The 17053-nt window shown below is 36.4% G+C and overlaps 1 protein-coding gene and 1 non-coding gene across 12 annotated transcripts; both read left to right on the top strand.

Moving 5' to 3' along the window:
• The first annotated feature begins 2773 nt into the window (after positions 1-2773).
• Positions 2774-2846, top strand: TRNAA-UGC. Its single transcript has one exon. It is a non-coding gene; the product is annotated as a tRNA-Ala (tRNA).
• An 11-nt stretch (positions 2847-2857) lies between these two features.
• Positions 2858-16245, top strand: LOC117919074 (protein tas-like). 11 transcript variants are annotated; one of them, XR_004652010.1, is made up of 11 exons: positions 2858-3079; positions 3187-3286; positions 3371-3478; positions 4714-4770; positions 4955-5063; positions 5151-5252; positions 5399-5447; positions 8559-8665; positions 8753-8817; positions 14800-14854; positions 15727-16245. XR_004652010.1 is itself a non-coding variant. In XM_034836121.1 (8 exons), the coding sequence occupies exons 1-7, from the start codon at positions 3022-3024 to the stop codon at positions 5444-5446; spliced, it is 582 nt and encodes a 193-aa protein (XP_034692012.1). In that variant the 5' UTR covers positions 2858-3021; the 3' UTR covers position 5447; positions 15727-16245. The 11 variants fall into 11 exon arrangements, 4 of the variants coding, with proteins under 4 accessions (XP_034692012.1, XP_034692009.1, XP_034692013.1 ...); XR_004652013.1 differs by having other exon boundaries at positions 2859-3079; positions 5151-5274; XR_004652015.1 differs by lacking the exon at positions 4714-4770.
• The last annotated feature ends 808 nt before the right edge of the window (positions 16246-17053 follow it).

Raw genomic sequence — 17053 nt, 5'->3', positions numbered from 1 at the left:
CCCTTGAAAATTATGAGAAATTGGTTACATTTTTTGTAGATTGTCTTTAGCCATTCAAAGTCTGAGTTAATCTTGATAAACTTATTTGTCACTTTTTTTTTTCTCTACCAAGACTATGTTGGATAAAAATGATTGTCCATGATTTGAATGTAGTTCTGGATCTGTTGTTTGTGCAGTTGCTGGCTGTGGTGAGTTATTACCTTAGTTGCTGTTCATACATGCCTCTACCTGTTCCTGAAATCATTCTCTTCTAGTCATTAGCCAGGTCTCATTCAATTATAACTTTCACTCTAGTGATTCAAAAAGCTTTTAGATGAAAATGATGTTAAAATATCCCATGACCTACAGGACCAAATAGTTAGCCTGTTTAAAACACTCGGGGTGCTTTATAGGATGGGTTTGCTTTAAGTTCAATATCCCCTCAGTCTAGATATAGCAAGTCTGTAATTTGAAAGCTATTCTCTTATGCCATATAGTAGAGGATCTTTGTATAGAAGGCTAGTCTCATTCTTAAATGACACAACCCTAAAGGGAATAGCCTCAACAGGCCACAAATTTGGAAGCCTCTGTTGACCAGATTTGGAACTGTTAGTTAAGAAACAGATGGAAGGCCTCAGAACAACTTAATTCAATACCCAATAAGCCTCAGTCAACTACTTGTGGCCAGTTACATCAATCTTCTTCACTGTTCAGCCTGTTTCATCCATTCCTCCATTAGATCCTTGCTAATCATGTTTTTTCATTATACAATATCACTGCTTGTCTTTTTTTCCTCAATTCTGTTGTATCTAAATGATTATCCTCATCCTTGGGGATCATATTCTTTCTCTATACAACTCATTTGTTCAGGGGAAAGGAAGGGGTTTTCAAAAGCCCAGCACACTGGGAAGAGACAGATGAAAAACATGTAATAAATCACATTGTATTATTAGGCCAATCATGTCTTTCCCGAGACCCAATTTTATCTGGCTTGATGGTTTGCTTCTGATACAAGGAAAAACAATTGTAGCTGCTAATTGTGAGGGAAAAAGAAGTACCCCCAAATCAACCTTCCAATTTGTTTTTTCCAAGCACAATTATCAGTTGTCACAGTAGGTGTTTTGTTGAATAGTTTTGTAATACAAGAAGGATGGAAGATCTCAATGTTTTCCAATTGCTTTGATTGGTTAGCCTTCTGTAGTGTATTTGTATTTTTGATTCTCCAACAGGACATCTACTTGGATTCACCTGCTATATGCTGCAACCCTCCTTTGAAATGATTCTGATTATTAGCAGTCAAAGGAGTTCTTCATTGACTTTGTATTTCTGATTCTCTAATGAGAATTGTTCTCTAATTCACCTTCTATATGGTATGCAGGCTGCAGCTACCTCTGTCAAATACTAATCTGTCTCAATATGTGCTATTATTAGTCTATATGCAGGGATAATCACATTGGCTTTGTCCCTATACCCAGAAGCCTCTCTCCCTAGTAAAGGTAATGCTAATATGAGAATCTTTCTTTCAATATGATGCAGCAGTAACTGCGGATGTTTCCCTGAACTGGAAGATGAAATTGGAGAAAGCAGCTGTGAGGAGGTAGAGTTGGGCTTCATTCATCACTACTCTGTTTTTTGGTTTTCAAAATTGACAGCCATTCCTTTCAACAGGAAACCTCTCTCTTATAGCTATCTCCATGATCCATGTTGTCCTGGGACCTACCCTTCAGTTTTCAGATGAAAGTTTCCATTTTTGATATTTCTCATCCTAATTTTTGTAATTTTAGGGGTATTGATATTTTACCTATAATATTCTCTTTCAAATATTGTAGAAAAAAAAAATCAAAATGGTGATATAAATTCATTTGGTGATATTGATATTAATGTGCATTATTTTATTATGCAATATTATGATATCATGTTTATTTTAATTTCTTAAAAAATTAATTTAATATATTTATTTATTTATGTTTTATCCTTTATTGAAGTTTCATACATATATATTTTTTAATTAATTTTTGTTTATTTTTACTTAAATTTCTATTGATATTGATATTTCCCTTAATGTTTTCATAGAATTGAATAATCCATATTTTCTTAAAAGTTGAGGGTTTGTTTGGAAATTGTTTTTGATAACAGTTTTCTGTTTTTCAGAATAAAAAATACAGAAAACACGTTTTATAATTAAAAATTGTTTTTTGTTTTCTATTTTTAAGAACAGGAAATATAGTATTTTTAGATAACATCTTTTAGTTGTTTTATATTGTTTTTTAAAGGTTTTTTTAAAAAATAATTATACAAATATGTAAAATGATTAAAAATAATACACTAGATATAAAAATTATTTTTAAAGCATATTTAAATTTTTTTTTTTAAAGTTAAAAACATTTTAGATTTCCAAATAAATTTTTGTTTTACAAAAATTAGAGAACGGTTTAATAAAACTAATTTTTAGAATTGTTTTCGAAAATAGTTATGACCTTAATATTTTTTTATCATGGTCCAAAATTGGGGTTTAATTTGTGTTTGTGGAACAATAAACCTTGTCTAGTTGAGGCAACAACTATATTATTAGATAAAAATAAATAGGAGGGCAGGGTCAAGCAGCACAAACCATACTTAATGATTCAAGGTAAAAGCACAAAAAAGAAAAAGAAAAAAAAGAAGGGCATTTTCTTTCCTCTTTCTTTATTTTATTTTATTTTAAATTTTAATTTATATAAAGAGTAAAGTATTTTAGAAATTTATTTTTAAAATTATTATTTTATTTTGATAATAAATGATTGAATGTCAGCACGGGGATGTAGCTCAAATGGTAGAGCGCTCGCTTTGCATGCGAGAGGTACAGGGTTCGATCCCCTGCATCTCCAATCTTTTTTCTCTCATGTCAGTATCCGTTATCCCAACACGTTTCATTTTTAGTTCCCAAACAACTCTCCCTCGCAAACTCGCCATGAAAGCTTAGCAGCACAACTGCACAAGTAGTAATAGTGTTACTTGTTTGCCGCCAATATTTTTCTAGGGTTTCCAATTTGGGGTTGAAGAATGGGCGTTCCTGTCTTCAATCTTGCTCCTGATTTAACGGTCTCAAGGCTCTGCCTAGGTTTTCTCAATCATCCCTCTCTTGTTTCAGTCTTTATGGTACTGAAAATGGCTTGAATTTGAGCTTCAAAAACCCTTTTTCTTTGTTTTTGTTTTTTTGTTTCTCAGGAACCATGACATTCGGTGAGCAGAACTCACTGTCCCAGTCCTTCGGCCTTCTCAGCCAGGCCTTCCATTCTGGAACCAGCTTTTTCGACTCCGCTGAAATGTATGTGTCATTCCCTTTATTGCTGTTCCTGTTAGGGTTTTTGAATTTAATTTGATACCATTTTTGTTTAATTTTTGAACCTAGGTATCCGGTGCCTCAGCGTGCTGAGACTCAAGGGAAGAGTGAGGAGCACAGTGGCCGGTGGATTAGGGAGACTAAGATCCCCGTGATCGCATTATCTTGGCGACAAAGGTTTATTTATTTTCACTTTCTCACTTTATTATTTATTCCCAGATCCTTTGAGATATGAGCTTTCAGCTTTTCAAGGTTTTACTATTTGATTGAATACTTGGAATATAATTGACCGGAGAATTGTGGGTAACTGAGTTAGAAATTGAGCTTGTGGATGAATATGGTTTGAGGCTGGAATTGGAACTTTCTACATGGGAGCTCATATGTGAAACCCCAGATGCCCATGTAGCTTGGATCAAAATGTGCGTTACAGATAATACTTTTGAGGAGAGCCTGTGTGAAGGGGCCGTTTTCCTATTTTCTATTGGTCAGCTTTGGCTCTGATTAGCTTCAACTTAAGTGTAAGATGTTATAGAATTTGCTGGCACTTGTGGGTTTAAGTTGAAGGAGTCTGGTTCTGAAGTTTTGTTTTGTGGAACCAACACAGAGTCTTTTAGGAGAATGATTTTGAGGCATGTGTGTGGAAAACTGTGTCAAAATTTTCAATGCAGAGATCATAATAGATTTATGAAAACTTAAGTTTTACTGCCTTTTCACTATTTGCATACCTTCGTTGTGGTTCTGAGGGTTTGCAATACATGACATGGAATACTCCTCTTTTATCTCTCCGGCAATCCTTGCCAGCCTGATTTATCATGATATTCAGTTTATTTTTCAGTAAAGTTGGTTGGTACTAATGGCATGGATGGGATTCTGATGTCTAAACTGAGGCCTTATGTTCATCAGTCCATTAGTTTCTTTTACACTTCTGTAATTCACTTATTTCCCAAAAAAGATTAGTGAGATTGTTTTGGATGGTCTTGACACAGGTTTCTGGATCATCTGGGCAGATGATGTGGATTAGGGCCTGGATGCCTGGAATATTACTATGGCCATTGATAATAAGTTGGTTTACTGGCATGTATATTGTGAAGTTGCTCTCTCGTTACTTTTTATTATATTATGGTCAAGTATCTTTAGATATCCTTGTTATTATCTAGTTTCAATGGTCTTATTTGTTCATTATCTATAATGTACATTGTTATGTTAGATGTTATCATCACCATACTAGTAAATAAAAATACAAAATTTCTTATTGTGGGAAAAATCATTAAATTTTATGTATATTTTGCATATAAAATGCTCTCTATGTATTTCACTTAAGGAAATTCTGTAAGATGAGATGTGTGGACCCTCATTTTGCATTTGAATGATTTCTATTATGCTCTAATGGATTGTTTATTGAATTGATGCAGTTTAAAGCGACTGCGAACTAATTACATTGATCTCTATCAAATTCATTGGCCTGATCGGTTTGTATGTTATCACTATCTTTTGCTTTGGGAAATTTTATTGAAATTAAGATGAATATTTAGATGAGCAAAATTTTTTACGAAATCATGGATAAAAATTCTTTTGTTGCATAATGAACTTTCATATTTATATTCGTCCTCAATTATTTTTCTCTTGAAGTATTTTCTCTGTTTGTTCTTGTAGGTATGTTCCAATGTTCGGAGAAACAGAGTATGATCCAACTCGGCAGTTCTCTTCAGTATTTATAGAGGAACAACTTGATGCTCTAGGCAGAGCTGTTGATGCTGGCAAGGTAAGTAAACAATATCATTGATTCTGCATTACCACTATTTCATTAGCATGGCATCTTTCTTTCTAAAACATAAAATCTTGTTTGTAGATCAGGTGCATTGGACTCAGTAATGAAACACCATATGGTGTCATGAAATTCCTGCAGATTGCTGAACACATTCCTGGCCATCCTAAGATAATATCTGTGCAGGTGTTAATTATGCTTTAGAACAGTGAGGCTGCTGCTGCGTTTTCTTCTTCTTCTTCTTCTTCTTCTTCTTCTTCTTCTCTCTGCTTTGTTCGTTCTGAGGCTAATGTAGAACTCATATAACTTGCTTTGCCGGAATTTTGATTCAGGAATGGCTGAGTGCTGTGATCATGAGAGGTATTCCATGTGCTTGTTAAGGTAAAGTTTAACTTGTGGACTGCTAAGAAAAAATTGTTCAATTTACACATGCCACTTTCTGGAATAAATAAATAAACAAAAAGAAGAGTTAAGTAACATAAAGAATTTATAGCATCTAGAGATTTTTATTTTTATTTTTTTATAAGTAAATAAAATTAGTATTGAAAAGCGCCAAAAAAGGGCTCACCAAAGTACACACTATGTATACAACCCTTCCATGATAATGAAATTACTTCCAAGAGGAGCCCTTGCCTGGCGGGGTATTTTATGAACTATGCCATTGCTGTAGAGAAGGAAGTCAGGAATGTCAGGATTTTGCTGACCTATAATATAACTATGACATTAATGAAATACATAGATTTGATCAGGCTTTATCTTGTAGCTGCTGGGACAAAAGAATTGATACAATTTCTTTTATGCCTCTATCTAAGAGAAGATTCTTTGAGTGAAGTGTATGTGATGTAGGACAACCCTAGGATGGTTGCCTACACTCAAGGGTAGGTGGGATAGGGTTTTATTTTTAGGGTGTAAGGAGAGGAACAAGGAATAAACTTTATGGTAGAGAAAATTATAAGATAAGAAATAGAGAGAAAGAAGAAACAATGAAGAAAAGATGGAAAACCTTAGAGTCTCACTAAGGCCTTCTAGGAGTCTCACCTAGAAGAAAATCAATGGAGTCTCACCATTGAGGGTTGCAACCTTGCAATGAAAGAAAGTATAATATTATTCATCAAAATTCATTCCTTTGATTTACATTGATTAGCCTATTTATAGGCTTCTCTAAGAAATCCAAAGTCTACTAGGACTCTAATAACCTATTCTACTAGGACTCTAATAACCTATCATGACTCAAATTCTAATTATATTATAACTCAACTAGCTAATCCTAATTAGACTCCAACAAATATTAGTCATAATTTAATTCCAAGTAATAATAAGCCTACTTTAATTACAACTAATACAAATTCCCTTTCTTGATATATATCTTGAAGATTCATCCTCATCAATTCCCCCTGACTTGAAAAAAACTCGACCTCGAGTTTTAGTGATTTTCCACGATCAATTGAAATTCCGAGCAATGCCTTCCACCCTTTCTTTCTTCGTCGTCTCTTTCCCATGGTAAGACAAGATCTCACGATCTCTTGAACTTGTTCAATTTCATGCAAGACAAATATTGGACTTCGAAAATTTTTTTGATGTTGTACAACAAGTTGATAATTCTCGAAATACTTATGTGTCTTCAACAAACTTGTGGGAAGTTGTTTCCCACACTCTTCTTGTAAATTGTTTTGTGGAAGAATAAGATTCTTGAATTCCCTATATTCAAAAGAAATTTCAGCAGATTCTTCATGTTTGCCACCACTCACGATAATGTTTGGCCTTGGGAAGTCAAACATCGATTCTTCTGAAACTTCTTCAACTTCTTTGAGCTCTTCTATTGGTTGATCTAAGATTAATTTCATCACCTCTTGCTTTCTAGATTCATCATTGATGATTTCTTCCTCCTTTCTAGTAACTTCGACTTGCTTTTTAATAAGAATATTTGATGGCTCTTCTAGTTTCAAGGGTGCTACTTTTTCCTCTGGTTGCTTATGTGGTGGAATTTCCTTCATTGGACGAAGGATCTTCTTTCGCCCATTGTGCACAAGTGTGTAAGTGTTTTCATAGCCATCGTGTTGGACCCTTTCATCAAAAAGCCATGGTCTTCCAAGCATAATATGGGCAACTTTCATCGGCAAAACATCACACCATGCTGATAACTCAAAATTATTACTGAAATTAAACGTCACTAGACAACGAGAACTCACCAAAATAGATGCGTCATTTACCCATGCTATTTGATAGGGATTTGGATGATCTTCTGTCTTTAGATTAAGCTTCTCAACAAGCTCCTCTGAAGCTAGATTGGAACAACTACCTCCATCAATAATCAAAGTACATAGTCTCCCTTGACAAGCAACACGAGTTTGGAAGATGCTAGTACGTCGCCAATCCTCCTCTTCATTTAGCCTTGGTATGTTCACCAATGGTTGCATAAAAAAGTTGTAGCCTTCAACCATGTTTGCATATGTTGCTCCACTCCTCAATTACATATGCCTTCATGCCAAGAATTTTTGGCTCTGATACCAAAATTGATGTAGGACAACCCTAGGATGGTTGCCTACACTCAAGGGTAGGTGGGATAGGGTTTTATTTTTAGGGTGTAAGGAGAGGAACAAGGAATAAACTTTATGGTAGAGAAAATTATAAGATAAGAAATAGAGAGAAAGAAGAAACAATGAAGAAAAGATGGAAAACCTTAGAGTCTCACTAAGGCCTTCTAGGAGTCTCACCTAGAAGAAAATCAATGGAGTCTCACCATTGAGGGTTGCAACCTTGCAATGAAAGAAAGTATAATATTATTCATCAAAATTCATTCCTTTGATTTACATTGATTAGCCTATTTATAGGCTTCTCTAAGAAATCCAAAGTCTACTAGGACTCTAATAACCTATTCTACTAGGACTCTAATAACCTATCATGACTCAAATTCTAATTATATTATAACTCAACTAGCTAATCCTAATTAGACTCCAACAAATATTAGTCATAATTTAATTCCAAGTAATAATAAGCCTACTTTAATTACAACTAATACAAATTCCCTTTCTTGATATATATCTTGAAGATTCATCCTCATCAGTATGGCCACCAATAAGCACCAAAATAGGAAGCATCTATAGATTCTCATACTATTAACTTTCTTTTCCATTACAAAATTGATTAATCTTAAACTGGTTTTTATAGACTATTTTATACACAATCAATTATTTTTCTTAGCTATTTTTTTTTTTTTAAATTTTTTTCTAATTATTTACTGTCATCAAGGAATGCTGGAAAACTTGCAAATGAGTAATTGTCAGACATTGTTACTTTTTTTTTTTAAGCATAAAGAATGATATTGCTGGGAATGTATAGTGTCTTCAGAATGTTCTACTGATATTTATCTGATCAATTGGAATTCTTCATCATTAGATTTGGCCTTTTTTTTCACTTCAGTCATGGTGATTTTCTCACCTGCATCACTGAACTTACTTTTTACTATTTTTCTATTTATTATTTCTTTTCTAGGATCAGGTTATTATCCTACGGCCCTCTAGCAATGGTGGGAATACTTTCTGGGAAGTGCTTCTCACCTGATGGTGGTCCAGAACATGCTAGGATGAATCTTTTTAAAGGTTAATCTTCGTTTTGTTTTAGGAAAGCTCTTTAGACAACTAATGAATTTGTCTAACGTAGTTACTTGCTTCATTTCCTTTTCCTAGGGAAGTATCAAGAAGGGGAATCCAGGTACAGCCTGTCCAATGCCATCTTGAAAGCAGCTGCAAAGGTAAGCAGATTCTTCTGACTTCTTGGATTTTGATATTGATTCCAGAATAGACTTGCTAGAGATTACAAATATTCGGAAAATAATAAATCTTTTGGAATTTTTTTTTCTCTTCAATGTTGAGTTGTAATCAGAATGTGTAGGAGAATTTACATGTAATTTGAACAAATGATACAGTCGATATGTTATATATATGTGTGTGTGTATGACAGCTTGTTTCATGTTTGATGGGTGTGGTTACAAAACATGACAAGTGATTTATAAGATTTCACAATTTTTGCATTGCATTTTGTCCTTTAAAATTTGTTTAAATATGGAATCCTGGTATTAGTCTTAGTTGATAAATAATCTTTTTCATTCTAAATATTTGTATGACAATTCTTTTTTTTCTTTTTAATTTTATATGTAAATGCAGAATTAAGAGCATTTTATCAAAATTGGAACAAGAATTCTTATTAATAAAGGCTCTTGGTTTTCAAAAAAAAAAAAATATAAGAATAATTATAATTCTTAAACAGGACCTTGTATGGTTCAACTTATATTATGTTAAAATGAAATTCTATTTAAATAGTTTTTTTATTATGTTATTACAAGTTTATGATGCAGTAACAAGACATATTATAACTCTTAAGGCAAATTTGTGGAATAAATCATTTTCAAACTTTATTTTTTATTTTACCAAACATTTTAATTAAATTTAGTTGTGAAAAGAGAGAAAAGGGAGAATCCCTAATTTTTGTTATTAAAAACTATTAATAATACACATTGGACTTGGGTATATATATATACATGCTAGTGGGACCCACAATACAATAAGGGAAAAAAATGAAAAGTAAATAACTGAAATAACTGTACACTATCTAACACTCCCCCTCAAGCTGGAGCATATATGTTATATGCACCAAGCTTGTTACAAATGTATTTAATTCTAGGACCTCTGAGAGATTTAGTAAAAATATCTGCTAGTTGATCATTTGAATTGACAAAACTAGTCGCCACGCATCCTGATGCGATCTTCTCTCTAATGAAGTGACAGTCAACTTCAATGTGTTTGGTCATTTCATGGAAGACTAGATTGGATGCAATATGCAAAGCGACTTGGTTGTCACAGATGAGCTTCATCTGTTCATCATTTTCAAATCTCAACTCCCGAAGAAGATGTTTCAACCATATGAGTTCACATGTTGCCAGAGCCATAGCTTGATACTCGGCTTCAGCACTAGATCTGACCACTACATCTTGTTTCTTACTCTTCCAGGATATTAGGTTACCTCCAATAAAAACAATACCCGGAAGTAGATCGTCTATCTGTGGGTGAACCAACTCAATCTGCATCTGTGTAACCAACAACCTGGGTATGACCTCTGTTCTCGTACAACACACCTTGGCATGATGTGCTTTTGATATATCGAAGAATGCGGATTACAACATCCCAATGGCTATCACATGGTGACTGTAGGAATTGACTAACAACACTTACAGGAAAAGAAATGTCTGGACGAGTAATGGTGAGGTAGTTCAATTTACCTACAAGTCGCCGATATCTCCTAGGATCTCCTAAAGGCTCCCCCTGTCTTGGTATAAGTTTGACATTTGGATCCATAGGAATGTCTACCGGTTTACAGTCTAACATACCGGTTTCTTCCAAGATGTCTAAAGCATACTTCCTTTGGGAAAGAACCACACCGGAACTGGATTGGGTTATCTCAATCCCTAAGAAATACTTGAGTTTCCCCAAGTCTTTAGTTTGAAAGTGGGTGAAAATGTGTTGCTTTAGTTTCTGAATACCATTCTGATCACTGCCTGTAATGACGATGTCGTTCACATAAACTACCAAATAAATACACTGCCCCGTAGAGTTATGATGATAGAAAACGGAATGGTCTATTGTACTGCGAAACATGCCAAACTCCCGAACAACAGAACTAAAACGGCTAAACCATGCTCGAGGAGATTGTTTCAAGCCATATAGAGAATAACGTAACCTGCACACTAAACCAGACTCCCCCTGAGCAACAAAACCAGGTGGTTGCTCCATATAAACTTCCTCAGCAAGATCCCCATGAAGGAAAGCATTTTTAATATCTAACTGATAAAGAGGCTAAGAACGCATAGCAGCCATGGAGAGCAATAGACGAACAGAAGCTATCTTGGCAACAGGAGAGAAAGTGTCACCATAATCAGAACCATAAACCTGAGTATAGCCTTTAGCAACTAAGCGCGCCTTAAGGCGATTAACCTGACCATCAGGGCCAACCTTAACTGTGTAGACCCAACGACAACCAACTGTAGATTTATCAAAGAGTAAAACAACAAGATCCCAAGTGCCATTGGAGTGTAAAGCAGCCATTTCATCTACCATTGCCTGTCGCTAGCTTGGATGGGAAAGAGCCTCGAGGGTGCTCTTAGGAAGAGAAACAGAAGATATAACAAAAACAAATGCAGAATAGGGTGAAGATAATCGATGGTAACTCAAAAAATTGTAAATGGGATGAGAATTACGAGTAGATCGATTACCTTTCCGAATAGCAATGGGTAAGTCAGCAGAAGGAGGCAGAGCCGGGGCAGGATAGGCCGAAAGGATAGGAAGTGAGTCAACAGGTACCTCGGCCAAAGAAGGAGGAACAACGACACGATGACAGCGATAATAAACCTGAAGTGGGCGAAAAGGCACTGCATCAGGTGGGGAGATAATGGGAAGGGGTAAGACTTCAAAAACAAGAAGAGACTCAGAGGTGGAGAAGAATGGTGAGTCCTCAAAGAAGGTGACATCAGCGGAGAGAAAGTAGCGATGAGTCTCAGAGGAATAATAACGATAGCCCTTTTGAAGTCTAGAGTATCCCAAGAAGATGCATTCTGTGGCTTTGGCAGAAAGTTTGTCCTGTCCAGGAGTGAGAATATGAACAAAGTAAGTACAACAAAAAATACGAGGAGGAAGGAAATAAAGTGGTTGGTCAGGGAAAAGAAGGAAATGAGGAATCTGATTGTGTAATACAGATGAGGGCATATGATTAATCAAATAATATGCTGTAAGAACGACGTCCCTCCAAAAACGAAAAGGAACATTACTATGGAGAAGGAGAGTACGAGCTGGTTCAACAAGATGTCGATTCTTACGTTTAGCTATCCCATTTTGTTGAGGAGTATGAGCACAAGAAGACTGATGAAGGATCCCATGTTGGGACATAAATGAAGTAAATGGTGTAGAAAAATATTCCCTAGCATTGTCATTGAGTAACACACGAATAGAAATATTGAACAGGGTTTGGATTTCAGTATAAAATTTCTGAAAAATAGAGAATAACTCAGCTCGATTTTTCATTAAAAATAACCAAGTGCATCGATAATAGTCATCAATGAAAATGACAAAATACCGAAATCCTAAAGTAGACACGGTCCGACAAGGACCCCAAACATCAGTGTGGACAAGTTCAAAAAGAGACTTTGCTCGATTATTCAAACGCTTTGGGAACGAGACACGAGTATGTTTCCCAAGCTGATAGGACTCACACGCAAACGACGACAAATATGAAAAACGAGGGACCATTTTCTGGAACTTGGATAGACTAGGGTGGCCCAGGCGACTGTGGATGAGGAGGAGAGCATCAGTGGAAATGCAAATTGTAGGAGTTGAAGCCGAGGTGAGGTGATAGAGGCCTTGGGACTCACATCTTATGCCAATGGTCTTCCCCGTACGTCGGTCCTGCAAGGCCACAAATTTATCAGAAAAAGTAATAGAGCAGTTAAGAGTACGAGTGATTTTGCTGATGGAGATAAGATTAAATGAACACTCAGGAGTATAAAGGACAGAAGTGAGAGGTAGAGAAGGGAGAGGATGTGTCAAACCAATGCCTTTAGCCACAGTTTGAGAACCATTAGCTAAGGTAACAGTGGGTAAGGTAGAGTTAGTAGTAATAGAAGAGAAAAGATCCTTATTACCAGATATGTGATCAGAAGCGCCATAATATAGAATCCAAGGTCCAAGAGAAGATGTGGGTAAGACAAGCAGAAGCATTACCAGTCTGGGCAACAGAAGTAACAGAAGCTGACTTGGTGCCTTGATAGCGGAGATAGTCATCATACTCACTGTCAATGAGGGAAATACCCTGAGATGTGGAGGAGCTCGGAGGCTGAGGCGGTTGAGGATCAGATGACTGGGCCACGTGGGCAGTGCAGGGAGGCCGCCCATGTAACTGATAACACCAATCACGAGTGTGGCCAAGCTTATTGCAATAGGTGCAATGAGGACGTTGGCTTCTACCTCGGTTACCACTGTGTCCTCCTCGAGAGTTAGTTTGAGAAACTAACACAGAAGAATCTGAAGTGTTATTAGATGGCAAAGTCTGAGTGGAGGAGATACGGAGGAGACGAACAAACACATCATCCAAGGATGGAACGGAGGAATTGCCAAGAATCTGATCGCGGACAGTCCCAAGATCTGGACGGAGGCCAATAAGCGTAAGAACTATGAAGAACTTGTCAATTTGTGTTCGTTGATCCCAACATCAGTAGTAAGAGGCATTACAGTCAAGAATTCCTCCTTAAGAGAAGCAATTTGGCCAATATAAGTAGATAAATCCATGTCTTGTTGTCTGACATTGACAATAGAAGAAGCCACCTTATAAAGACGTTGGATATCGTTCGTGTATAACCCTTTCGTCTGATTCCAAAATTTAAAGCATGTTTTGTAGGCCCGAAGATGAAGCAAAATCTTAGGATCAATTGATTGTCATAACACACTACATAATTGTGCATCTATCTTCCTCCATTGTACTTTGTCAACCTCAGGGATATCCGCCTCCTGCGTAACAAGGTGATCCTCATAACCTTGACCCATAAACCAAAGCTCCACAAAGGCAAACTAAGACAAATAATTTTCACTGTCAACCAATTTCTCCAAAGTAATTATAGGAGATCCAGATATAACAGAAGAAAAAATGGAACTTTTAGTAGCTATATCTACTTATCTGGAGAACGAAATATGTTTGGATCCAAGAGAGCCCTAATACGGTTTCAGATTGCGGCTGAAAGAAGAAAAACCGAGGATCCGTGGCTGTGAGAAATCAAATAGTAAAGAAAAACAAATGTGGCACTACTGGAAGGGTAGAAGAACACTTCCTAAGACACGTGCAGGACTCGGGGTGGAGAGGAAGTCACCAGAGGTCGTCGGAAAGGCTATTTAGAGGGTCGGTGAAGACAAAAACCCCAAAAAATGCACTTGCAAGGCTTGGATGGCACAAGTACAGATGGAGAGTGGCTAGACGGCGTTAGGCGAGGCTGGAGGTGGAAGCGCGTTGCTGGAAAGTTCTCTACGCGCCCTCACGCGCCGACGTGTGAGGTTCAGGGCACCGGAGAAGAAAACACGCGTGGCCGGTGCGTGACTGAGATTCTCCCTCCGGTGCTTTGACAAAACTTGAAGATCTTCTCCTTACGCACTTGATGGTATGGTCGGTGTCGGAAAAGGACTTCGCCGGAAGAGTCGCTGAGAAAGTCGCCGGCGGTGAGGGTTTTTTGACGGCGATACGGTTGACTGGAAAGCTTTAGGAGATGGGGAAGGTGATCGGAATGAAACACGGTCACTGAAAGGTTTCCCAGAATTGATTCACGGATAAACAGAAATAATTAGGGTTTTTTTTTTCTCCCTAGACTCTGATACCATGTGAAAAGAGAGAAAAGAGAGAATTCCTAATTTTTGTTATTAAAAACTATTAATAATACACATTGGACTTGGGTATATATATACATGCTAGTGAGACTCATAATACAAAAAGGAAAAAAAAGGAAAAAGTAAATAACTGAAATAACTGTAAACTATCTAACATTAGTATTTAAATCTCAGAAGATACTTCCAGTACTTATAACTTCAGCATTTTCATTACTTAATCTTTCAGTTCTATCTAGTACCACCCAAGTCTATATTCTGCCCTTTGTATACTGATATATGCTAAACCTACCCTTTTTTTTGGGTTTATATTTATATTGCAGGAATATCTTCATATTGCAGAAGAGTATAGTCTTCATCCAGTGTCTCTTGCAATTGGTATGCTACCTCTGTGTGTTTGTGTGTGTGTGTGTGTAGCATTTGCAATAAGCCATCTGGAAATTCCCTTTGAACTATATTTTAGTACAAATTTGTTGAGCTGATTTTAGTCGGTTTCTATATGTGAAAGTAAATACAAGTTACTGTGCTTGTCAGAGTATCTATTTTCTTACTGTAAATTGTGTTTCTTCATGGGCTTTCCAGAACCTAATAAGGGAGTGGAAACTATTGTCTTCATTAATAAGGGTGTTGTTGTCACAAGTCATATGGGTGCTTACCAGTATTAAATAATTGCTGTTCAAGAAACACGTGTTGGAAATATAACATGGCCTCATTAATAGCCACTTTGATGAGGAAAATAGAGATTTTGTGTTAGGATGGTTTTTTGACTTGAACACATTAATCTCTGAAAACTTGGCTTTATCGCTATCATGTCAAAAAGGAGGACCAGGAGGCCTACTTGTTTGATCATTCCTCAAATGTTGAGTATCTGTCGCGATCAACAAATGAACCCATGCTGCAGTCACCAAAATCCTGACATCGTGGCAGAAGCATTCCTTCAAAAGAATATATTCCAAGTGAATTTATGAAGTTATGAATTTCTGTATCCCAAGGTTGAGACCATTCATCCATTATCCATTTGCAGCATTAATGTGGGTTCCATGCGAGTACTTGCCTAATAGAATATACACATAAATAAGTAAATAACTAAACATATCATATCTTTTAGTGTGAAAGATTCCTGTGTTGATGACGTAGTTGTCCATGAGCTGTTTATCAGTTGGTATGGTTATCATTTAATTTGCTTTGCCCTCCTGTATTTTATCATCTGTCAATTGTTTCTTTCTTACTCTCATTATTCTTTTTGGCAGCCTTTGTTCTAAGACACCCTCTAGTTGCCAGTGCTGTTTTTGGAGCCACCAAATCATGGCAGCGCCAAGAGGTTCTCAATACATGCAATGTCAAGCTCACATCCAAAGTAATGGCAGAAATTGACAAGGTCCACGCAAGGTTTCCAAATCCTTGTCCTTGATCAATACATTTAATTCCCAAATTCTTGTCACTGCCTTGTTCATTACCTTCTATATTACTAATAAATGCGGATCAGATGGGAGAAGATGTCAATTTCTGAGAGGGGTAATATTCAAAACATCAGATTATAGTTTTCTTGGATAGGTCAGTCAGACTATTAGTCTTCTTGAATGGATCTACTGTTTTAAACCGTGACCAAGTGAGAAAAGCATACTCGATCCTAGGGCATGAAACCTTCAATTGAAAAAGGTAAAAGTCAGGAGGGCCCTCACCCATGTATCTCAGTTTTGTGATTATTATTGTTATTATTATTATTATTAATGCAAATGGACCCCTCAAAGTGGACAAATTTGAAGGCAGAAGCTGGATGGACTCATGCCTGAGCAGTTCAGACATGGGGTTGAGTCTGGGTCCAAACAAGACGGCGCCGGCCGGTGTTGGATGTATAATTGGCCTCTATTTTTCAATGCTTCCAAAGTTACAAAGAGGTGGAAAAAAAGCGCTTAGTTTATAAATGTAATAAACTAGAACTGGAAAGGTTTTTGGAATTGAGGAGGACAATAAATGATATACCCTTTTCTCGTAAAGAGGGTGCCTAACTTCATTTCTTTGTCAGGCAAGAAAAATGGTCAAAAAATAAAGCCTGTCCTTTTAACTTTGAAAAGAACAAGGTTTATATGGAATAAAAAGAAGGCACTACTTTCTGAGCCAATGGTTGTTCCTTTTTTGAACAAATCTAGAATGCAAAGAAAAAAGCCATCTAAAAACCAAAAGCAAGACAGAAAGCCAGAAAGAGAAGAAAGAATGAAAGGCCCTCTGGAGTGCGGTTGAGGAATTACCACCACTTTAATTAATAATTACACCACCCTGCTCACAGCCTCACCACACCCACCCTTCTTTCCTATTTTCACGATCCCCTGTTCACCGACCACATTTCTTAAACCTTGTTAGAAGCAATCGAGTTAAAACCGATTCAACGCATAATGCATAACATCACCTGAATGATGGCGTTATTTGGACACGTATTGAAAAAGTATATATGATATAGCTAATATTTTATGATTTAATATTAATATAGTAAGAAAAATCTAAATATTGGGGTTGAAAAATCCTTTATTCAGTGTGATGATATAATATAAAATTTTTGCAATCGGGAAATAAACGAGA

The sequence above is a fragment of the Vitis riparia genome, chromosome 7 (genome assembly GCF_004353265.1).
Source record: "Vitis riparia cultivar Riparia Gloire de Montpellier isolate 1030 chromosome 7, EGFV_Vit.rip_1.0, whole genome shotgun sequence".
NCBI classification, from domain to species: Eukaryota; Viridiplantae; Streptophyta; class Magnoliopsida; order Vitales; family Vitaceae; genus Vitis; species Vitis riparia.
Note: the sequence above shows the minus strand (reverse complement) of the source record. Positions and strands in the feature narration are given on the sequence as shown.

Bases quoted from the DNA above. Each gene is read 5' to 3' on its own strand.
- LOC117919074 (XM_034836121.1), top strand. From the start codon at position 3,022: ATGGGCGTTCCTGTCTTCAATCTTGCTCCTGATTTAACGGTCTCAAGG. The intron at 3,287-3,370 runs GTATGTGTCATT...TTTTGAACCTAG, and splicing joins TTTTTCGACTCCGCTGAAAT to GTATCCGGTGCCTCAGCGTG. The intron at 5,064-5,150 runs GTAAGTAAACAA...TCTTGTTTGTAG, and splicing joins GAGCTGTTGATGCTGGCAAG to ATCAGGTGCATTGGACTCAG.